This window comes from Meleagris gallopavo, chromosome 21 (assembly GCF_905368555.1).
Source record: "Meleagris gallopavo chromosome 21, MGAL_WU_HG_1.1, whole genome shotgun sequence".
Taxonomy (NCBI): Eukaryota; Metazoa; Chordata; class Aves; order Galliformes; family Phasianidae; genus Meleagris; species Meleagris gallopavo.
In genome coordinates this window covers 6,360,771-6,384,948 of record NC_139424.1, presented here as the reverse complement: position 1 = coordinate 6,384,948, position 24,178 = coordinate 6,360,771, and the positions used below count along the sequence as shown (strand labels likewise).

At 39.8% G+C, this 24,178-nt stretch overlaps 1 protein-coding gene across 6 annotated transcripts in view; it reads right to left on the bottom strand.

The window, feature by feature from the left end:
• Positions 1-24,178, bottom strand: part of SPECC1 (sperm antigen with calponin homology and coiled-coil domains 1) — an 81,929-nt gene that overhangs the window by 19,603 nt on the left and 38,148 nt on the right. For all 6 annotated transcript variants that reach the window (XM_085241047.1, XM_085241046.1, XM_085241048.1 and 3 more), the window contains 8 exons: positions 16,043-17,610; positions 13,970-14,177; positions 13,273-13,346; positions 12,555-12,733; positions 4,188-4,333; positions 3,861-3,961; positions 3,425-3,503; positions 39-189 (listed from right to left, as the gene is read on the bottom strand). In XM_085241047.1, the coding sequence (XP_085097173.1) occupies positions 39-189; positions 3,425-3,503; positions 3,861-3,961; positions 4,188-4,333; positions 12,555-12,733; positions 13,273-13,346; positions 13,970-14,177; positions 16,043-17,610 (2,506 nt within the window). The remainder of the gene's footprint in view (positions 1-38; positions 190-3,424; positions 3,504-3,860; positions 3,962-4,187; positions 4,334-12,554; positions 12,734-13,272; positions 13,347-13,969; positions 14,178-16,042; positions 17,611-24,178) is intronic.

The window sequence follows — 24,178 nt, the reverse complement described above, 5'->3', positions numbered from 1 at the left end:
GTCCAGTATGCTGTCTTCCCAGGAGACTTAGCTGGTACCTGAGTTTGCTTTGGGGTTTCAAGCTGCTGGGGGTAGAGTTAAGCATTCTGCTGCTGAAGGCCATAGGGGGTTTGCTCAGGGATTCCAAGGAAGGGCTTTTACGGAGGTAATGGTCTGGTTTCAGCTCTTCATTTCTCCCCTTCAGAAGGTCTGTGGGAATTAAAAAAAAAAAAAAAAAGAAAGGGAATTTAAAAAAAAAAAAAAAAAAAAAGCTGCCAGCTTGCAGTCTGAGGAATTTGATTAATTACTGTCCTGCCACCCAGCACACAATATACAGTCTGTTGTTTTGATTCTAAACAAATGTACTCATTTGTTCATTAAACACACATGGGGTTAGGAAACCTTGAGCAGATTAGAGGTGATCATAACAAGGAATGGCTTTGATGACTTCAACAATACGGACTGCCTGGTTTCCTGTGATTGATACTCCTGCTGGGGGGTAGGGGCCTCAGGTGAATGAGGGGAAATACCAAAATCTACAAACTTAAATGTTCAAAAGCTGATTACCAGATATCTTCACCAGAGGTCTGACCAGCCCTAGTGTAATACTTGCTTTTCCCTGCCACTAGAAGACATGTAACATGAAAGCCTCTTCCCTCCTGAATGCAACCAGTTCAGGGCAGCAGTAAAAGGCATTTATTAGTACATGATGCTTGCCATCCTATGTAATGTGACTTTGGGAGCTCTCAATATGTTCGTAGGAAATGCAGCTGTATTATTATTATTTATATATATTATGCATTTATATATATATTATTTATTGTTTTTATTATATGCTTATATATATAAAATCAACAAAATTAGTGGACACAGAATCCAAAGTTGATAAGTTTTTGAACAGAAGCCAAGGAGATCACAGAAATCAAATTATCTTCATGCCTCTCAATTATCAAGTAGATTGATGGATAATACTGGGAAAACTGGTGTTTTCTTTTCTGTAGACAAACTGTCAACAAGCCAGGATCTATGAGCAGCACACTATGAGTTGTTATCAAAAATTAAGTGAATGCAGATCATTTAATATTCTCTCTTCTTTTTCAGTTACTTCCCCATATTAATTATTAAATAATTAATGCCTAACTGTATGAATTCCTCTTCTTATCTTTGTTTCAGCAAAGTGTACTATCACTGCATCAGTCCTACATTTATTTGCAGCAGAAGTGTTACAGCATTTGCCAGACAAGCACACTATTCCAGATGGCTCTGGAACCTTTTTAAACTTTAGAATATTCTGTTTAGAGAAACAGATCTACAACAAAGGGCATATCAATAAATAAAACCCAAATATTATGAGGAGGAATGAAGGTTTCTCACTAGCCTGTAAGGAAGTGCACTGTTAAACTGTCATTAGCATAATTGAACTTGGCTAATGGCATGATCCAAATAGGAAATGCTGAGCCAACCATTCAGGATGCATTCAAGCATAGCGCAAGAAAGAAAAGGATGGCTCCCAGACAGGAATAAAAGCTATTGGAAGCACATAGCTACAAAGAAAAGAAGGGGAAGATGAGGGCATATAAGGAGCAATTTGGAAAAAGAAATGGGATAATAATCATATGAAAAATATGCAACATGATTATGGAAAAAAAAAATCACATCCTGTTAGCATGATCAGTTTGCATGAATTAAAACAAACTTTGTGGTTACTGGCTTAAATTATACAGTAGTGCCTGAAGTGGTGCAGGCAATGCTATCCAGCTCTGTGCTTTGCATCTCACTTGCATGAATAATACACTTCCTCTGACTTGCTTCGTGCTGCTAGAAACTCCAGGACAGAATCAGTCAACTTCTGATTCTAACTGAAAAGATCATACTCGTAGATCATCTCTCTCTGCACAGTAATCTACTCTCCTCTTCAACCACATAACATTTGGGTCAGATTAAGGACATCACAGGACACTGCTGTAATATTAGTCAGATAGAATCAGCCAGAAGATTATTATCATGGAGACTACTTCAACTCTGAATTTCCTTGGGGATATTTTTTAATTCAGTCTTGTTTGCATAGGACTTGGATCAACTGCCTTCTAGGGTTATTTAGATTGGAACCAGAGCTATTACAACTTCATAGTGAGAAAGCATTTGCAATGAATTACTGGGGCTAAATCAAATCCAGGTACAAAGAGAAATGATAGACATAGGAAGTCATTAAGTAAGTGACCATAAATTTTAACACACAATAGTTAATAAAATATCTGTTGATTTCAACAGATTTCCATAGAACAATTGTTTACAGGTAATAACAGCAATTATCCACATCCTGAACTGGGATATGTATTATTAAGGACTCGAAATACATCACAGTTGACAGATTGCTTCACCATGGAATAAATCGATAGAGATTTTAAGAGTCTCATGTCCTGTGTAGGATCAGAGCATATTTTCATGCAAGAGATTTTCAACTGATAAATGTAAGTAAACTATCTGTTCCACTAATAACCTCTGCTCGATTATCATTTACTCACACAGAAGCTGGTAGCATAGACAAGATGTTGTTTATGTTGCCATCCCAGTAAGCTGTTTTGCTGTTCAGATCCGGTATCTTTTCATTTTTGAATGGAGGAAAGGGCATTTTACCATAGTATCTAAAGAGTTTAAAAATGAAAGTGGGTTCCAATTTCTCCCTGTTAGCAAACCTGTTGCAGAAAATTCAGTCTACCACTGAAGAAGTTGACTGATCCTTTTTTCTCTCCCTATAGTTTTAGTTTGACTACATGAATATAATTTTTCATCTGTCCTTACAGATTCTGTCATCTATTGGTACCAACTTTGATTCCAGTGCAATAACTAGATTCAAGACTAGATAAGCAAAATAAAGGGCTCCAGAGAAAAGGGGAAACAAACACTAGTAGAAAAGAACGTTAAATAACAAGAGAACAAAAGTGTGAAATGAAAACAAATGCATCTCTTGAGAACTCTCAAAACGAACTCTTTCAAGCCCAAACATGACTGTTCCTAAAACAGTCCCATCTATATCTGAAATGTTTGATGTATTTCAAATGAAGCTCAATTCAGAAATAATCAGCCCCCAAAAGACAGTGCTTTGGACTTGTTCCAAACACACATATACTGAACAAAATTCAACCCTCTCCAGTTCCACAGCATGGATTAGAGAGGTGCCATGGATACTTTGGAATAAAGAGGGCAAGTTTGTGTTGGCAAACCCTAGTGCATCAGTTATTTATTTTTTTTTCTTTTTCTAAGGCTACAATCAAGATGGGAATGGAAAAATGACAAAATCAATAAGCTCCTTAAAACAGACTCTAAAGACATATTTTCATGTTTTCTTTGAGCATATGTGAAGAGGAAAAGTGGTCCAGAAGGGCTAACAGTTAATGACAATGCTGGCAAAAAAAGCAATATTCGTACATTTACTGCAATTTACCTGCAAGTGGAAGGTCTGAAAGATCTGTGTGCTTGACACCTTTGCTGGCTGGCTTTGTGTTATTATAAACAGAATGTCTCTGTGAAACAAAAAAATGTATAAAAGAAAATTAAAAAATACTAGCCATCATGTTGATGCTGATGTTTCTCATTCTCACTACCAATAACCAAAACTTTATTTCTAGATAACTGTGATTAAAGTTCAGAATTGTATTCTAAGGAGTTCACATCCGTCCACTGAGACCTCTAAACTGGAGTCAAAAGCAAACTTTGATCCTTTTTGTTAGTACTAAAGCATTTGATGTTTCACAGCAAATAAACAGATGAGTTTCCCTTTTTCCTTGTCAACATGCATATGTTGGCACACTGAAGCTGTGTCATTCAAACATGGCATCTATCCATTCAAACTCTCCAGTGATTGAAAGAGTTCCTCGTACCTGCATGGGGGAAACAGCAGCTGCAGGGGCTGTCCTCACTGGAATTCCACTTAGAGGGCTCCTAGGGACCTTTTGAACTGTGATGTTTTGTCCAGTGCTACCTTTAAAGAAAAAGCATGGAAACAATTGTGTTTCAAAACCAGCCATCTTCCTCTCAGCAGAACAGGGAACCAATGACATAGTGACATTTCACAGATAGTACTTCTGAACCAAGCATTGACAGAAAATTTCCACTAAGCAGCAATAAAATGACAAGAAATACAAGTTTATCACTCAAAAAGAAAAAAAAAAAACAAAAAAAACAAGCCACTACAGTATACAGCGTACCTGAACATCCTAAATCAAATGATTTTATCAGTGACTTCACAGTGGCTGCAGATTCTGATGGTGTGGGAGATGTCCTGCTAATGCAGACTCCTTGCCAACGGTTGGCTGTATCTGCCTCTATAGATTCTACCTCTTCAGCTGTCAGCCTGCAAAGCAGAAACCAGAGCAGTCAGCGGCAACAGGAAACACGGGCAGAAACTGCAGGTCTTCATATGTAAGGCAAATCTAACGATATACATTTATATTGTAATACCCAAATATAAACCCACTGTTATAATGCTCACACTCATTTTTTGGAGTGTTTGAAGAGTGGAGTGGAGATTTTTGGAGTGTTGGACAGCATCTGTCATTGTTTGGAGCCTAACAAACATGAAATCATTGTGTATTAACAATTCTTTCTGTTGTCAACTGTATCATCCCCATTTCTCATCTTCTCACAGGACAGCAGGTTATCATGGAAAAAAAGAGTTTTACGAAATTCAGGTCACCACAGATCATCACCTGAAGACTGGCATTCAATACAGCACTGGGGCCAATGGGCTAATGTGGTACTCGGTATATAACAAGGAAAATATCTAAACAGAAAGATGTTATGTTATGTTCTATGCTTTTAATTAATGCAACTTCTGCTGGCATCATTATTATCAGTTAAAATCTCATAACTGGAAAAAAATAATTAGCTGGACAGAGTTCAGATAAGAACGACAAAAGTTAAACCAGAAAACATGCTTCGTAATGAAAAACACTGAAATTCAACTCTTAAACTTATCAACAAAAACATCTGCTAAACCAGTAAGCCCTCAATTGCCACCTCTAAGCAAATATATAGGGAATAAAACTTAAAAGTGCTTCATCCTAACAGACACAGGAATACCAAAATTCAGTGGTTGTAACGAAGGTAGATGTACTCAAAATAGAAGGCCCCTATTTTAACAGTAAGGATCATTCAGTTATTCCACTGATAGGAAATTTTAAAGTCAGGATAAAGTGGTGAACTTGAAAGAAATTAATACAGAAAAGTCCACATTACATAAAAACTGCAAACATAATTGTAAGTATAACTGATGATTCTAGTCATGCATTTTATGGATCTGAATGAAATAGCTTAGCACTGACATTGTACTTACCTAGTAGTGCTCAGGCAGACTTCGAGTGTAATTACCTAGCTTTAGTTTAGGAAAGCTGTAATTAGACAACAAAGCCTAGTGTCATAAAAAAGAGAGTCTTTATTGTGTGGTTTTTCCTATCTCCTAGCAGCTTAAGAAATGCACGTTGATCTACAGAAGCTGAGGCATCACCATTCCCTTACTCTGCAGTAAGGTAGGCACCAAGGGCTACATGAACAGAAAAACAGAAAAGATTTCACAGGGCGCCTGGAAGACTCCAACAGGCAAGTACCCATGAGACTGAACAACTTCTGTTAGTTAAAAATAGAACTTGCAGTCTTCTTATTTCCCTTTTGGCACCACAGCCTACAAAATGCGAAGGGCTAAAGGGTGTCAATGAATAAGAGAATAAGAGTGACTAATGCTTCTATTTTTGGCAGAGCTTAAGGAGGTGCTGTCTTTAAGCAGGCATTTCTTTGCTAATTCATTCAAGCTCCTTGTGTGCCAGAAGGGACCACAGAGGCAGATGGCTAGAGAAAAAGCCATTTCAGTTCCATTCTCCATTTAATCCAATAAGGAGGAAAGGCAAACTGGATAAGATCCACTGAGCTCTGAGGGAGCCACTGTTTTAGTGGCTAATTTTAACCTCAATCCTTCACTTTTTCTTTCATGGCTTTTTAAGATATAAATAACAAATCATCAGGTGACAGTATCTGCACTTCGTTGTAAGAAAACACAAAGAGAATAGATTTCTGCCTCAGGAGACTAAGTCAACCAGTGCAATCCATTTTGTTTTCAAGAATTAAAAAGGCCAGTATGTAAGAGCTCTGTCTGGTTCACGAGGTGGGAACAATAAAGTACGAGGTTTGTGGACAGCCATCATTTCAGCAGGAAAGCAGAAGCTGGACCCAGATTTTATTTAGTCAGAGAGGAACCATACTAAATGGTAGCTCAAAAGACTGGAAAGGAGTGATGGCTGCCAGTATTAATGACAAGTCTCAGCCAGACTAGAATCACTGAGCAGGATTTAACTCTGAGGAAAGCTCACGCTTCACAGACGAGTCTAGCCAAGAAGACTAAGTCCTGCTACTAAGAGGATGGAGTTAAGCAAGATGCCAGCATCTGCTATATGCTTACTTTGAAACAAGAATAAATGGTTTGCACAGATAAAAGCTGCAAGTGCAGCTGGCTTAAGTGAAGCAGCTACAGCATGAAGCAGAGCACTTAAACCACAAAGAAATTGAAACATGCAGAGTCCTTTTCACAAAATCACTGCTTAGTTTCATTCACCAATGAGAGAAATAGACATCATGAGCTTTTCTCTAAAGATGAGTTACTCTGCTTGTTTCCTGGTTTGGAATATGTGGACAATAGCCAGCAAGGTACAAGTCTTTCTGTGCTTAATATACAGATTTTTTGCAAGAGCAGCCATCAAAGCTTTTGAAGGTTTCTGAACTGCTCTGATGATCTCTTCATTACAAGTGGCCCAGGACAGCAGAACCATGTTTTCAGAAATAATTACTCTGTAATGTAGTCTTCATTACATTACATTGTTGTGAATCCTCCTGAACTCCAAGTGACACAAAGACGACACACAGCTGCTGATGCACAAAACAGAAGAGAAGCCAAGAGTAGGCAGCAGACAATTCCAAACACAAACATTTATTTGGCACTTCAATATATATAATTTCTTAAACATAAAAACCAACATTTAACAGCTGCCAGCACAGTAAAGAAAGGCAACACAAGTGTGCATATATGCATACACTCCAGTAGAATGGCACATAGGTGAAGGCTGTGCCAGAATCCTGCAGAATTCTCTAGCTCAGCCTCCTCTGAGATCAGGCCCCTGCTAGGTCTTCACATCCAGGAGAAAAGGATGGAATCCCATAGCCAAAATATGTAATTCCAATCCTGATGATAACAAACAAATCCTGATGATATCCTGGTAGAGGCTGTGACTTTTCAGTTTTTCATCAGCATCCAAGTAAAGCTCTCTTCAGGTGTCTCCAGTAGCAAAACAAGTTCTCCCTGATTATACACTTCACCTGAGTTAAGGGCATGAGAAAAACTCCTTCTGAGAGGATAATGATTAGAGCTTGACATATTCGTTGCTTTTCCTTCTGGATCTCTTCACCTGCAGTTCTCATAGCAAGGAAAAATCTCTCCTCTGTGGGACACAGCCTGTGAAAGTCGGATCAGGACATCGTGCTCCTTGAGCATCACCCTGCTTCCTAGCACACACTGAGTCAGACATGCCACCAAGTGGTGAGTGCATTGTCAACACAATATTAAAAGGCTGAAACCAACAAAACAGTTGATATCAATTAAATAGCATAATATATCTATTTAATTTTCCTGTTGGATTTCAGTAATTAATTTCCACAAGCAACTCACCCCAGTTGCAAAGGTGGGAATCCCTAGAGTTTGTGTGCATTTTTACACACATATCTGTATGCATGTGTATTTAGACACACAGATTTATGAATAGAATATTATATGGAGAACAAATGTGTATGCACATTAAATTTTACAAATTAGACATACACACAGTTTTATTTTTGTTTAAGCTTAAAATAGAGCATTTGAACTTCTGTTCAAATGCAAATAGCCCCATCACTCCAAAGGGGCCATCAGTTATTTCAGTCTCCCAAATCTCTGTGATTACTTCTAGTTGGTTTTAAATTAATTCAGAACTTTTTCCTGCCTCATGGAGTCTTCTGAAGAAAGAAGCATTTTGAAACAAAGAAATCAGCTCTTGCCCATGGGGAGAAGGTGGACCTGAGCAGCATTCACACTTGGTGATACACTCGACTTTTGCAGGCAATAAGAAATTGGGGATGCTTTTCTCCAATTGAAACTTCCCTTTTTCAGCTGCAAGTTGAAGGCATGTCCTGAAGTGTCTGACAGGCCTGGCTATGCATCCATCTAGGGCTGTGTTAGCTGGTAGAGATCAGGCACCTATGGAGATACAGACAAGAATGGGAGAAGTTAAAAGCAGCAGTATAGCGCCCACTCCAAGGTACAGCTCTCTATTATACAGTTAATCATCCCATCATCACCAAATAAAGGGGAAAGAATGATATACAGGTGCAAGACCAGTCTTACAGAAGTGCCTTAACACTCCACTAACTCTGCTTTGGAACACAACGAGCAACCATCAATAACATAAATCTCTATTGCTCAGATAGGAAAGAATGAAGTACTTAGAGCCAAGAAACAAGTTTCAAAGGATAAGGTTGGTTGCATACTTGGCTTTCTTTGCCTATATTCAGTTAGGGCTATTCATCTGAAATGGGTATGTGAACCTGCTCACATAATTAGAAATGCACTACCTCAGTCCAAGTTTAGTCAGGGTCCTTCCACTGAAGGGCCCAAAGCAAATCTCTGTTGGGTACCAAAAACTCTAAAGAGCTAATCAACTAATCAGTTGATTAGAGAAAACAGTACATCAAGAACCCTGCTCTAAAATCCTACTATGCTTTCTTAAAATGAGAGCAGAATGAACTATCAAACCTCTAAAAGACAGAACAGCTGCAAAACACAGGCACAAATGAGCAGCACATCAGCACATAAAGACTGACATAAGGGTTTAATACACATAGAGTACAAGCTTATTTCCATGAGAAAAAGCATGTAACACTGCCATGCTGCAGCATTTGAGACTTTAGGAGGAAGAACAGAAGCAAATTAGTGGGATACATCACAAGCTTCATTTCAGGCTTTTTTTTGAGGACTTGGTTAGACTTTATTATTATTATTATTATAGGAAGTGGCTCATTTAATTCCAGCTATAATTTCTGTCTTCTGAACACTGCTCCCAGCCCAACTATTTTCCCACCATGCTCTTGATTTAAGGTACTTAATATTATAGTTCCAACATAATTTTACGAAAAAAAGGGAGGGAAAGAGTCAAGGCACACCTATAAAATTTCTCTGTTGCTAAACATTGTATTGCTAGAAAGGCTCCAAAATGCATATGGCATGAAGCCATAAAGGGCTACTCAAAATTTGGATGCACTCAGCAGCTAATGTGTTTGTTGTGTTACAAACCCAATATGGTACTTTATCTCCAGTTAAACACTTGATCCTAAAACAGCTACAAAATGTGGGTTTATTTCTAATGTGAGTTTTTTGAAAAGATGAGACTTGCTACAGACTGACAGGATAATTAAGGCTGGAAAGGACCTCAGGAAGATACCTTCTCCAACTGCCTGTTCAAAGCAGAATCAGCTATGAGGTCAGACCAGGTTACCCAGGGCCTTATCCAGTCTGGTCTTGAAAACATCCAAGGATGGAGACTATGTTATCTCAATTTCCACCATGCCTGAGAAAAGTTACACAGCAGTAGATTGTAAACTTCTGCATATAACTTCAGAGAAATAGCATTAATGTAAAGTATCATAGGTGTGTTTGAAATGTGATAATCAATTTGTAGGTTTTAATCAGTACTAATTTGGGATAAGTGAACTTCTCTCTTCTTTGTTCCACTTGTTTGATGGTGGACCAACCTCCCCCCAACATTCTTAGTCATAGAATTAGACATTTAATCTGTGTTAAAGTCGCCTTTGGGAGGCTCTTACCTTCGTTCAGATGAACTCTGATGACCTCATCAGGATTTTTTCTGCAAGTTCTTTGGCTGTTCCTGAACCAAAAGTGACTTTTTGTCTGATTAGAAGAATGTAATGGTGAAATCAGTGTTGGAGGCAGGAATTCAGGCAGCCACAGGCAAACATTAAAATGACAGGATGTTGTAGGAGAAAACTGGCTTCAAGATCAATTTATGAGTGGAGTCTACTGACCCTCAAGAGATGGATGAGGTTTTGCCAATAAACCTTTGAGAAGCAACAACTATTTGGAAGGTACATTTTCCAATCGGAGCTCAAAAATCAGACAGGAAACTTTCACTGGGGACTCAGACATTCAGCTGAGTGCACAGCTGCTCAGAATTAACGAATAGGAGGGACACTTTACATAATGTGTTAAGGTGTTGTGCTACAAGCTATTTTCACCAGTGCTGAGCACGCATTGAAAAAAATCACCACGGGCACCAGAATCTACTGCTGATCCTGAGCAGTAGCATTTGTGAACGCTCACTAACTGAAATGAGGAGAACATCCCAGATCTTTCCACATAAAAGAAGTTGAGGTGCTAGGTAACACAGCAACCTCAGCAATCCAAAAACAACCGTGTAGGGAAGTGTAGAACTTGCTCTTGGCAGTAGCTTTGGCAATGTCAGGGCTTTGTTTTATAGGTCAGTTTTATAATTTCACTGCTTTTTTGCTGATCAGCGGGTTGAGTAATGGCTTATATAGACTTCATTAATTTCTCCATACCACTCAGTACTGAAACTTTGCCTGAGTACTCTCTGCATGGACACTGATATCCACAGTCAAGTTTGTTAAACCTAAATTAACAGATGCAAAATCTCAGCACCTGTCTGTGAAAGAGAAAATACATTATCCACTGCAGACAGCATGTCTGGCTCCAAGACCAAAGTAATACCCAAAGCAAGCTATACAGACAACCAAGGCGATGCAAAAGACAGACACATCCTTCTGTACGTATGAGAAAAAGCAAGACAAATGCCAAAACTCAAATACAAGTCTGAATGCCTTCTTCTGAAGCTACAAATGTATAGATTTCCATGGTCTAATTTCAAAATCAGTGTTTTCAGCTCAGGCTTCTTATGCCAAAGAACCAACAATGCAGGCAAGTTCCTTATACATGTAAGATAAATAGCCCAGTTTGCAAATTAGCAGGTCATCTTCTATTCAGTTTGAATACTAAATACATCCTCATATGGAGTAATGTCTGAATATTGATATTTTATGTACAGATGAACATTGCCCTATTCCACATGAAAAATTTGATTAAGAACAAATTAAGAATAAAAACAGAGCTTATAATTTAATACTGTCTGGTAATCACTCTTAATGCACTGCACATAATAGCCTTTCTTTACTGGACACATCAATAACAAAATTGGAAGTTAAACACATTTTCTTCTCCTGAAAAAATGGATTTCTGTTCTATCCATCAATTCTGAACCATATACTACGCATAAGTCATCCCCTCTTTGTACACCTATCCACTGTACAGCTGCTGTGGAAGCTCCTGAGTGGAAAACAGAGAAGAAATGCAAGCAATGTTAATCTGAACTGTTATTCTACCTGAAAGAAAGGAGAGTGTTTTCTTGTTTCTGTGGCTATCCTAACAATAGTCTTGAACCTGGCAGCAGAGAGATTAACTGGAAAAATCTAGAGGAGCAGAGCTCATTTGGCATGTTTATGGTAAGCAGCATCACTGTGTGTTGTTTTTCATCATTTCCCCAGTACAAATTTTCGTTCCTGTAGCTCTAGTTCTGCTTGTGCCAATGTAATAAAAAAGAAGTACAGCATTGCCTCCTTCATAAATTTTAGTTGCCCCTCTTAATATACATTTTGTTTTCCATCCTTTATTATTTAGTACTTCAATTGTAGTATGACTTTTGGAATAAAATGTCATACATAAAACATCCTGCATGGAACAAAAGCCACATTGTAAGGCAGCTGTGATGATTCCAATTTCAATTGTAAAGTCACTTGATCTTACCATGCTTTCATGGAACCTCACCATGCTGGAGTAGGTCTCTAAATAGCTCATATTTACTGCTCCCTGCCCAACCACAGACTACAGACATTGATTTTCAAGAGGGTCTGCTGCACGACAAAAATCACTTCTAGGACGTTAAGCCAGGCCACAGTCCAGATCATTTAATCACACAACAGGTTTTGACTTAAGGACTGGAGATGTGAGGTGAGGAATCCTAGTACTTGCATTATTCATTCAAACAGCATGTATCAGACTTGCAGAACAAAGAGTTCAGCTAACCCTCACTTCAGTTTGAAAGAAGTTCTCTTCTGGATGTCCCATATGTAGCCAGACAGACTTTTTACAGATGGTTTAATGCAGATTGCAGAGTTATGAAGGCAATAAAACAATGGAATACAGTAGTGAGAATAAAGTTATGAAAGGATATTGGCAATTGTTATTACTTCATATTTGCTTATTACAACCTTCATGGCCTAGGTGACAGAACTAGATTATCAAAAAGAGAAAAGAACAGAACATCTTAGAATAAAAGACAACAAAATTTATCAGAAGAGTTAAAAACAGACAACATACACATCCAAGTCAATGAATAGTTATTGACAAAGCACCGTTTGCATGCATGTTAGCAGTCATGGAGATCAGATCTCGGCCTTTGTAAGTAACCAACCTGTTGTTGCCCTTCACTTCATCCAGCTCCTTCTGCAGCCTGGCACTCTTCTCCTCTTCCTCCTGAAGCTTTCTCTTTACCACACGGAGCTCCTGCTGGGCTTCACACTTAATATCATTGGCTACAACCACCGCAGTCTGTAGATCAGCTTGAAAACGCTTCCATTCTTCTGTATCCTCCTAGAAAGAATAATTACAACCACAAACTGCCGTAAAAATGCCACTTGAGCACTTAATTATTGGCCTCCCTTTCAGTGATTAAAAGAGAACAGGATTTCAGCACAATTTCAAGATGCTGAGGTCAAACTAAATACGAGTGTCTTTATAGTTTTGACTAGATTGCCATAGAAGAAGCTGACAACTGACCCTAAGCTCCCCATTCCAATTCAGGAAGTAGAATCAAGGTTCTTACTATAGCTATTGATCATTCAGAATTGTGATACTACTACAAGGATTGTTGCTGAAAAGAGCTCACTGCTACTGATGGTTCAGGAAGCAGGAACATGCTGCAAAGTAGCAGAAGTTCACTGGTAGAAAAATTAGAAGTAATTAGCAAAGATTATAGTTTACTTCACTGGCAAAGAATCAGCTGTAAACAAGGAACAGAGAATGAAAGGAGGTAGAACTTCCTATAATTGCTCTAAAAATTGCAATGCCTAAATGAAATCCAGTATTACAATAAATGCTCAGCCTAGCTTTTCATGGCATCTGAGCCTTACCTTCATTTGCTTAGTCAGAGCCTTCAGCTGCCTCTCTATATCTTGTTTTTGCTCTTCCAGCTTCATAGTTTTACCTAGAAACAGTTTAAAAAAAGAAAAGCCTATTTGATTTTGCCTCTGGTAACGTCGTTAACAGAGATTAAATGGAAATTATGATATTCTGCCAGTAGATCAGGAATAGAATCAATAACAGATTTGTTATTCAAATATCTCCGAAGCAGTTCATTATTTTGTGATACGAAAGCAGGCTTTTAAATTAACAGAACTGCAAGTGCAGGGTCACTTGTCAGTGTGCACAGTCAGGAAGCAGTTTAATACTGGTAAGTGAAATGAGCAACTCATTCCACCAGGTGGCAGCTCCTCTTCCACACAACAGCAGCAAACTCGATTTCCCAGTTCCTACTAGCAATTTTACCCGGAGGCTCCTCAAAAGGCCAGTAACTGCAGGTTCTGGAATGGGTGATACATCTGTCGCTAAACAGCAAGTTTGGAAAATGTCTGTAATATTATTTCCATAGCACGAACTGTTAAAACAGTGACTCGCACACGAACTGAAAGGATTGGACAAAATACAAATAATTCTGAAGTGAGGCTCTTGTCACACATCAGGTCACGCTGCCTCCTCCTCCTACTGGTTCTGGCCACATCTGAGCCTCCAGAATAAGTTCACTTAAACCCTTTTTTCATCTCCACCTACTTTCTAAGTCACTGATGATCTGGTTGTTGTGAAGTTTGATAGCACGATGTTGTTCCACCTGGTCCTCCAACTCGAAAATTGTCTCCTTTAGGTTCTTTATATCTGCTTCATTCTCTGATGTTTTTTCCTGCAGCTTCTGGCTGGTTCTGCTCAGTTGCTCAGCCTGCCGCTCACACACCTCCTTCAGCTGACCACACTCATTCTCAGCCTAGAAATAAGGAAAGAAAAAAAAACTGCTTGACTGTCCTTATTTCTTAAGGGATATAACTTGTTAGACATTTTACTATGTCATGAACTTAAGAATTGAACCTGCTTTGTGAAAACTGAGTTTCCACACTAACAAGATAGTTTCAAGAAACATACACGAGCTATGAATGTCACTGTTCTTTCCCAGACATAAAGATAATAAAAGAAGATACTAGGAAGGAAATGAAGTTTTCTGTTGGGTGACTGTTATTCCAAACCACTCTCTGCAGGTAATGAACAGAAGAATGGTATTTCTGGAAAGCTCCAAATCTAATCATGTATTATATTATGAGAATGATAGAGCTGCCTTAGGGATGAGAGTAATCAGTTTGTCCATATTAACAATTCTGCTGCTTTTACCACACGCATTTGTGATGGATTGTGAAACACATGTGGGAAAGCTAGCTACAGATAAGTGTATTTTCTGGATATAGGACAGCTGGAATTACTGAAGGGGGAATATGCTGTGCTTCATTTTGTTAGCTCAGGCCCACAGATCAATGCTTCCAGGGTTGGGGGAGACCTCTGAGTATGAACAACCTATGCAAAAGCAAGATGTAGGCTGCCAACTCAGCAAGCAGCACTGGCACAGGCTGACTGAAGGGCAGCCTTACAGAAGCCTGTGGTCTTGCTTGGGTGTGACAAATAGCCATTGATTCAAAACAGCTTAATTCAAGGGAAAAGTAAAAAAGGAGGAAATCTGTGGTTTCAAAACCAAGCAATAAAAGTTCAGAGCAGAGTCTGAGAACTCAGCAGTTTTTCATTTATTCTTCACACACTCCAGCACTAGCAAGCACTCAAAAGCACTAGGGAACTTCCTCTGCAACTCTGTTTGCTGTGGTCACCTATTTAAGCTGAAAGGACACCTGGATTTTCTAAAACACACAAACCATTGAGGTGCTTTTTGGCAATGCTCTCTTCCTCTGCAGCTAGCCAACTCTACAGTTCTTCCCATGACCCCTTCCCCATACAGGAAAGGCTGCACACATTGCTTATCACTCGTTCTGCAGTGATGGGACATTAATCACTGGCTGGCACTATATTAATGCTTGTTCTGTGACACCCTGCATTGCAACTCTCTTTGGAACACCCAGGATCAGACAGAAAATAGAACCAACAATTGACTTAAGCTTCCTTGGAGCAAAGCTACAAGCCACCAAATGACAAAGAGAAATCTGTTCCAAAATGTATTTATTTTTTTGCCATTACTTTACCTATCTCCAAACAGAGTACTTTTCAGTTTTGTAAAAATACCTTAAGTTTTACCAAAACATTCTCATCTGGAGTTTGAGTGTACATTGCCACTGTAAATATCAACTTCTCTGACTATTAACTCGTGCTCCTGTGTTTTTGTACTCAGTCACATCTATAATTCACTACTTATTAGCTTGCCCTTTATCATTTATCAAAAATTTAATATTTGCTGATAACTACTTATGTCCTCCTCTCTACCCAGACTACAAAGTAACTTTCACTAGTATTTGTTGACATAATGTCAAAGTACATTTTTATTAACCTGTTCTTTTGCTTCGATTTTGGTAAGTATAGTTCTGTTCACCAAAAATAGCATATTCTGCAGAAGATACTAAACGAAATAAATTCTGAACTTACAAGCACAGTTTTCCTAACAGTTATTCCTGGAAAAACATACACATAGCAAAAGAAATAGAAAATATTGTAATCATCCCAGTTTCCATTCAACAGTAATGAATGCAATTGAAATAATGAGTACTGAAATCAGCTGATCAATAGTAATTTATAGACCAACAATTACTTATTTGTGGACAGATAAACAACTGTTACATTGTACAGCTGCTACTGCTTTACCTTAGATAGCAGACCCTGAACATGCTTCAGTTCACTGTTTGCCTTCAGCAGATCTTGTTTAAGCTCAGTGCAAGATGCTTCCAGCTGATCCTTTTCTGCATGGGCGACTTTCAGCAGCTCTTGCACCTCAGAGTTGTCAGTAGTGCATCCCATGGCGTTGATTTCTGCAGCCTTTTGTTTCTCATTCTCCAGCTGGGTTTTTAGAGATCCATTCTCAATTTTTAGACCTTCCAATGCAATTTTGCAGTCCTCCAGAGTTTTTGTCACCGTGCTGTTGCTCTGCTGTTCCATTTCTAGAAGTTTAAGCAGCTTTTCATTTTCATCTCTCAGGCCTTTAATCACCTGCTGGGCATCTTGATGCTCCCTTTCCAAGCTCCGGAGGCTGCTGGTTAATTGTTGCTGAATGTTGAGCAATTTCTCTCTTTCAAATTGTGCTTTTTCAAGAACTTCTGCACACTTCTGTTCCAGTTCAAGGACTTTCCCCTCCTGAGCTCTGCTTTCTTCACTCTTGGATCGCTCTTGGAGGAGAGTCATTAGCTTTTCATTTTCTTGACCCAGCTGTTCTGCTCTGTCTCTGTGTTGGCGAAAAGAAGTCTCCAGGAGAGCTTTCTCTTCCACCAGCTTCTCATTTTCCGCTGTCAGTTCCTGCACCATTTGTTGCTGATCAGACAGCTCCTGTAGAGTGGCTTGTAATTCTTCTGCTGTGCTATGGTGACTCTCCTCCATTTTTTGTATTTTCTCCGTAAGAGATGCAACAGAAAGGTCACTAATATTGTTTGGAGAACTTCCTGTAGTGGAGCATTTGGAACCTTTGAAGTGGTTGCTGTTGGAGGATGCTGGCCTGGAAGGTATATCTGCTATATGTTCAAAATCAGATGCATCAGGTGACAAGGAAGCTTTAGTTACATCACTGCTGGAAGAGGCAGAATTGCGCAGCGTGCCCCCGTTCACTCGCTGCCTGTGCTCAACTGATTCACCTCTCAGTACATTTTTTGATGGGCTTCCAAAACTGGATTCTTGCGTAGTTGGGGTAGGGAGGCTGCTGTCACCGCCACTGCTTGTTGTTGTGTCTGACAGAGGAGAGTTCTCTAGATAAAGCAATTTCTCTTTCAAAACACGATTTTCTTCTCCCAGGCTAGCAAGCTCTTTTTGAAAAGTCCTGTTTTTTTCCTGAAGGGTCCGTATTAGTGGATCTATATCAACAGGTGACAAGGTTTCTACATTTTGGTCTGAAGCACCCATCCCTTCAGGGTTAAGTGACCCTTTCTCTTTGCATTTCTTCAGTTCACAACGGAGTTTGGTTATTTCAGAATCTTTTGTCTTTGCTTCTGCCAGGAGTTCTTTAACCTGAGATTCCAAAACAGCCTTGTCACCAGTTTCACTCTCTTGCTTGGACTTGCTAGTGGGACGCACATGTTTGGTAGGAGTCGGTGTACCAGAAGAGGTGGGGCTGGGCTGAGTTTTCCTCGTATTGGCTTGGCCACGCAGTACAGCTCTCTCCCTTGATACAGAGGATGATATTTCTCGGGGTGCTGGAATCCCTGTGCGCTTTGCAGTTGAAACTGTTCCTTGAAAAGAAAAAGATGAGGCAAATTGGGTGAGTTCATAAAGAAAACAAATCAACAACAACAATACTAGAGCAGTCTTGGAAAAAAAACACCTGAATGTTTGAATAGGTTTAGTCATGACGAGTGCGGATTCACGTTTCACAAAGGCTTGTACTATTTTGCATTTCCTCCCCTGCTACCTCCTGCAAAGGGAACACAATCTGCTGAAGTTCTTCCCAGTGTAATAATATAACATGCAGATGCTGTGATACACAAACTGCAACCCCCCCACTACCAGGAAACTAATTATTTGAAAATGAAAACATTCATTATGCTACACCTTGTGAAAAGACAAGTGTAATCCTATTTCCGGCTGAAGTTTCAATAATGTAGGAAAAAATATGATCCTTGATTATAAAATATATTATTTTCTAGTTACATGACTATGTTATTACACATTAAACTAATGTATCTGCATTACACTCCATTTATGCAGGGTAGAATCATGAAAAATGTTGGAAACACTTATTCTGACTGTACTTTCAGCGATATGGAGTCTCAAATTGAAAACTGTCTCCAACAGTGGTACTGCAACAGTTTCTCAGAGCTGAACAAAAGATTTTTCACTTTGTAAATTCCATTCTCCATTACCAAGCAAGAACAAGAGGAGGTTAGAAAATTGATGCTTTTCCTTTTTAGTGTTATTTAATATCATTATTTTAAACTTAGTAACAAAGCATCACGTGATTACAAGGGAAAAGTTCTGAGCAGCTGATACTCTAGAAGACTTGAATAATGAATATGGTATCACAGGTACTGAATAAACAGTAACAGACATTCTAACCTTGAAAGTATTAACAAACTGATTAAAGAAAAGAAGTATGTTCAAGTTTCTGTTTTTAGGACCTTCCTCAAAAGGAAAACCTTAAAGTACAGAGCCATAAAGTCTCGGAACGTGGTATTACAAAGAGATATTGTCTGATGCAGTGACGTAGACAGGATGCACAAGTCAGTTAAGCAAATAGAAGAGGCTACCAATAGAGCATTTGCAGTAAAAACAAGTTCCAGAAGCACTCTGGGCATAAATACTACAATCAGTTCCATCTCCCCACGTTTGGAAGGCTCACTTTGCTGAGGTACATGTGCAAAATTCACAGAAAATCAAAGGTCCGTTGAGACCAAAAGGGGAGCAGACCCCCTGCTGCACGACTGCATGCCTACTGCCTCCCACAGCAATACAACTCCGTTAGCCTCCCAAAACATTTTCCACACACTGAGGAAATCTTAGTTTTGCAGTCAGTAAAGTAGGGCACTGATGGGTTAATATTATCATCACCCAGTTTGCTCAGCATCTCTTTTAAGACTGCACTGGGTTTATAAAACCCACACAAACAGGAGCCCCTCCTCCTCTTTCCCAACAAACACACTCTGCAGCAGGCACAATAAACACCCAGAGACAAAGAGCAGCTGAAGAAAAGACCCCTGAACACAGTGGCTGTGCTGGGAGGAGAGCACAGAAAGGGCTCTGTGATGGCAGAGGCACGATAAGGCCGGAGACAAAGGGTTCAGTGTTTATGGGAAGAGATAGCGGGGACAGGCTGGCTGGAGAGTCAGCAGCCCACACAGCTTCATTTAGCCATCTGCATCTGCAGGAGCCGAAGGATCCAGGCAGCACCGCGCTCCCCAGCAAGAAGTGCAACACAGGCAGAGATAGGAGTTTGCTACTGTGACTCAAATGGTGGCTGCTGCAGCCCCAGGCCAGAGAACTCCTTCATTTGGGGGGGTCTGAAGGCCCTGGCCTCACTGCTTGTCCTGTTTCCAAACTCATGGGCTCCCAACTGCCACAACGCGGCACCTGTAAAATGTACTCACAGTGAGCTCACCACACAGAGCTTTTAGTATCAATGCAGCTAATGCTGTAAGATGAGGGACAAGAGGACAAGAATGGACTGATGTGATGTGTCGCTTCCAGCAGAGAAGCATCAGCTCAGCACAGAAGTAAAGGTTCACGTGGAGATTCACAGGAGTACAGCAGAGAGCATCCATCCCTTGAGCAGACATTTGTATAGGAGTCCCAAGTAGAGAAGCAGAACTCAGACGAGCTATAGCCATACTGCAGATTAAAGATGTACAGTATACATTACACATGGCCAGAAGTGCTCCTCGATGGAACCTAAGGTGTGCTTTTAAAGCCTTTCATTGTTTCCCACTCTTTTATTCAATCCAAAAGGTTTTCCTACTGCTATGATGCAATTTTATGACAAAGTGCCATAAATAACTCGTCTGCTTCTTGCAATGTTGAAGCTTATGTCTGTCTGCATGACTGTCATCTGGTCAGCACATGACAGGGGAGTGTTATATAAGCAGTGGGTAGCATTGACTAGGCAGTGTAACGCACATTACAACAAGAAATGCTGCTGCACACTGGTACAAATTCTGCAGCACTATGAGAAAAACCCCTTTTCCCAAGAGAAATGTAGCAGCTCTGGTAGCAAAGCCAGCATGCTTCTAATTGCCACCTGCTTACAATTGCAACACGATCCTGAGCAATGGAAGATATATACATAAGGATAACTATCAAGCATACTTAACAGGGATTATCTGTACTTCACCAGACTGCCAACCAGTCCAGTCATCAAGCTTACTTAGCCTGCCCCACATGTTTTGTAAGAGTCCATACTCTGCTGACCTGTTCCATCATAAATCATAAAGCATTTGCAATCTATCAAGAACCATTAACCAACCTGTGTGGTTTTTCTTGATGCACAAGTGTTTCTGTATTTTCCTTTCTCCATCCTCCAAAACAGCTCAATAAAGTACTAAAAAGCCAAAGAGAACATAGAAAAGAGGCACCTCTCAAGGCATAAGCTGATCAGGAAGCACCAAAGCGAGCATAAGCATGGATATCAAGTCTATTTTATGGGCAACTCCCCCCTTGAACGACCTTGAAATTGAGCAGTGTAGCAGTTATTAATGGAACTGCCAGCCCCAGCGCCCGAGGCACCCACTATGCAGGAACTGTACTTAGAGCTGCAGTCTCCCTGGGACCATCAGCTCTACACTCTACCAGTTAAGGTCTAAAGGAGATTCCAGACAGAGTATGCTGCCAAGCTGCAGACCCTGTTTTAGAGCTGATTAATACTTTTTGTTTGTTTGTTTTGCTCATGTTTTGATTTTAAAGTGGCTGGCATCTCATGGAACTGCACTTCCAAGGGAGAGTTTTGAGCAGGAAATAAACAAACACACAAACAAGCGAGAATTCAGTCCTGCATCTCAAGGGTGACAATCTAGAAAAAAAATCCCAGATCATTAAATATCTTTCTGTTTGTTCAAATGCTGCTATGGTATCTCATTCGCATTTCCACCATTTATCTACCTGCCTGCCCTGGTAGCACAACTATTCTCTTGACGAATGTGAGCACAGCTCCACACCACTGCTTTTACATCCAAACTCATACCTACCTCCATCACCTCCAATCTGCACTACAGTTCCACATACTTCCCTTTGCACCACGCTTAACCTCCCATTCCCCAGCGCAGCACTCAGTTTGCCAATGGGCTCAGCTTGTGTTCCTCCACTTCAGAAGAGCTAGGAATTATCCCCAAATAATCCACTGGGAGTTATTTCCTGAAAACCTGTTTTGGACAAAATGGAGTCACTTTATTGTCACATTCCTCACTTTGGTGCCCAGGAGGAGCACTGAACTCCTCCATTTTCAGGATCTGCCAGATTTACCATCCAGGCACAGGGGATTAAACTTACATAGTACTTGTAATCTTCAAAATATCTTAAAATTAACAATTTAATGCTCAAATCTACAAATAAAGACAATTGTGACTTCTAGATTACAAAAGAGAGATGCACAGGAATGCCTTGCCCAAGGTCATGCTACATCAGTAAGGATTAGGCCCTCGGAGCTGTTGGCTCACAGCCTGCTGTGCTGCCTTACTGCTCACCAGGGAACACTTGCAGCCTTTCAGCTGGCATCAGAAACAAAGTGGAACTTTAATGAGATAGAAGTTGACCCCTCATGATGATCTTTAGCCATTTTAATCCCATTTGCAGCACAACTACATTGTATTGCACAGAAGAAAGGATCAGAATTGCTCTTCAATTTTTCCACTTAATGCCTCTGATCTATATTGGATCTAAGCTCCCAGCACCTGTTGTATCAGCTCCCATAAGGGCAGCAAGGAGAGAATGGAGAGAATCATTTCCTAACCCAGAAGGTGGAACACATCAACCGCTGTTTAGAAGTCACATTCCTGCAAGAGAGCTGACACAGTTACAGCACTAGCACAGCAAGGCAGGGGAGGTAGCAAACATTTTACCATAGGTACAGAGGGGTCACGTGTGACATTTAGGAATGAAGATTCCGTTGAGACTGTCAGTCCTCACGTTTTATGTGCTCTAAGATAACATATCACTGCCTCTTCAGTAAAGCCTTGAACTTACATTTATTTTAATTGATTCTTAAGTAGAATTAGTTCAAATACTTGCTTCTCCAATCCCAGTGCAGAGGAAGTATCTCAGTGGGGAACTGACTTCATTTGACCACAGAATCACCTTGCAGTAAGTTCTGATTTCTCCATTGAATCTATTTTTTAGAACTGGAGTCACTACAAGACTATTTTGCCTCTGGTCTTTGTGTCACTCGTGTCCCACAACCTGCCCTTTTCTTAATCCTCTCCTCTATCAACATTCTTATAACCCAAAGCTTAATGCCATGGACTTCAGTTCTTCCAAGGATAAACTAACATGGAAAGTTCCATTTGTAAGTTCTTCCCAAATTGCAGTCCTGACAACTCTTAAACTAACAACAATACAAGCATGCAGTTTCTTCTCTAGCATTTAAAAATCCATGTTAATAATTCATGTTTCCATAGCTTGAGTAGGAATAGAGTTCATCTATGTAATTTAAGCATGCTGACCGCTGATTCATTTCAGAAAGCACTTCAGTCATGTAAGCCTAAACCGTGAAGACAGACACATTTTTGGGTGTGATTTTTTAGAACAATGGATATCTTATTCGAATTGCAAGGGCAGCAAAACAAGAAATAAAACTATTCACAGCACTCTGTAATGTTAGAAGTCGTATTTCAGAAAAAGGCAGACTTGCCTGCAGACAAATCTGCACTCTCATGATCATCTGCTGCTCAACAATCGTCACGTCTCTTTCATTCTTTCTCCCACACTTGCAACAAACAAAAAATTTCACTGTCTTGCGTGTTTCCTTGCCATCCCTCCCATCTCAAAATGGCTTCAAAGGGATAAAGAAATAAAGGACAAAGAAGCAAGAAATTATGGGCTAAATTCATAGCCTCTCTGCCAACAAAGACGACTGCTTCTTTTGTTGTTCTGGAATTCTATTCCCAGGCACTATGATTTTTTAATCTATTTTCCTACACAGAGCTCACAGGTTTCTGTCTCTTAGACAGAAAAGTGATTATTGTGAAACCTTGAGGAAAAACATCATTATATGTGCTGTGAGCATTTAGAATGGCTAAGTTAAGACAATACTTTTAAGAGCCTATGTTTGCACAGCAAATAAAAAGAGTTATTAAATGTCCCCATACCATTATAGTTTGCTCTATTACACGTGGTTTAGCTGAAATAGTCCTGCTCATCAGCTTTGGCTTTCATCTTATCCTCTGACTGTGGCTTGCAAGGTAGATCCCAAACTCAGCACTGCTTGCACCTACCCAGGGTTTGCTAAGATATTGCTGAAGATCCACAGCAGATTGTTAACAAACAGTAATGCAACCATGTAATTGTGCGTGTTCATTCTTGCCTGTGTTCTATTACTGTTTTTAACCTAACTGGACAAATATGGGCCACGGACATACCTCGATCTCACCCAATTTATGACACAATGTAGGAAGCCAAAATATAGATGTCTAGTGTCACTTTGGATGCTCTTTAGGTACTTTTAAAATACCTTCACTGACCTGAAAGATTTGACAGCACCTATGGGAGGTACTCTGCCAGAGAGGCACCAAGAGAGCAACTGTGATGTCTGAAGACATCTGAAATGGTGCTAGACATCAAATTGAACTGTCATCATTTCGTAACAGATTTAGAAGCTGATGTTCCAAGATGGGTAATAACAGCTTTTATGTGTCGTTTTCAAAATTATTTCAGTACCCAAGTACCACTTGGGTAACTTCCAGCCACAAAATGAACGATGACGTAATGCAGTGCATTAATATACAACTTCATGAGATCACTGATAGCAATTAATTGGTTGGCAACTCAAAAAAGACAGTACTACTTTGGAGCCATCTTATTCCCAGTTGATTCCCTGCTGTAAAGTAGCACATGTTAAAAGGAGATGAGCCACCCTTTCTGTTGCCTTTCGAAAATGTTATTCTGAGTTGACAAGATCCTGATTAACCTGGTGCTCAATATGATTTTTTCCAAAAGCAGATGAGCCATTAAGAGCTCAAATTTGAATGGAAAGTCTAGCTGACTTTGCAATTTACTTTCACCTTCCTTTCTCCACCACTGCTCCTAACTGAGATTGCTGAAAATGAAAAACCAGGATTATGTTTTGGAAATGATGACTATATAGCACAGAAGAATGATTGG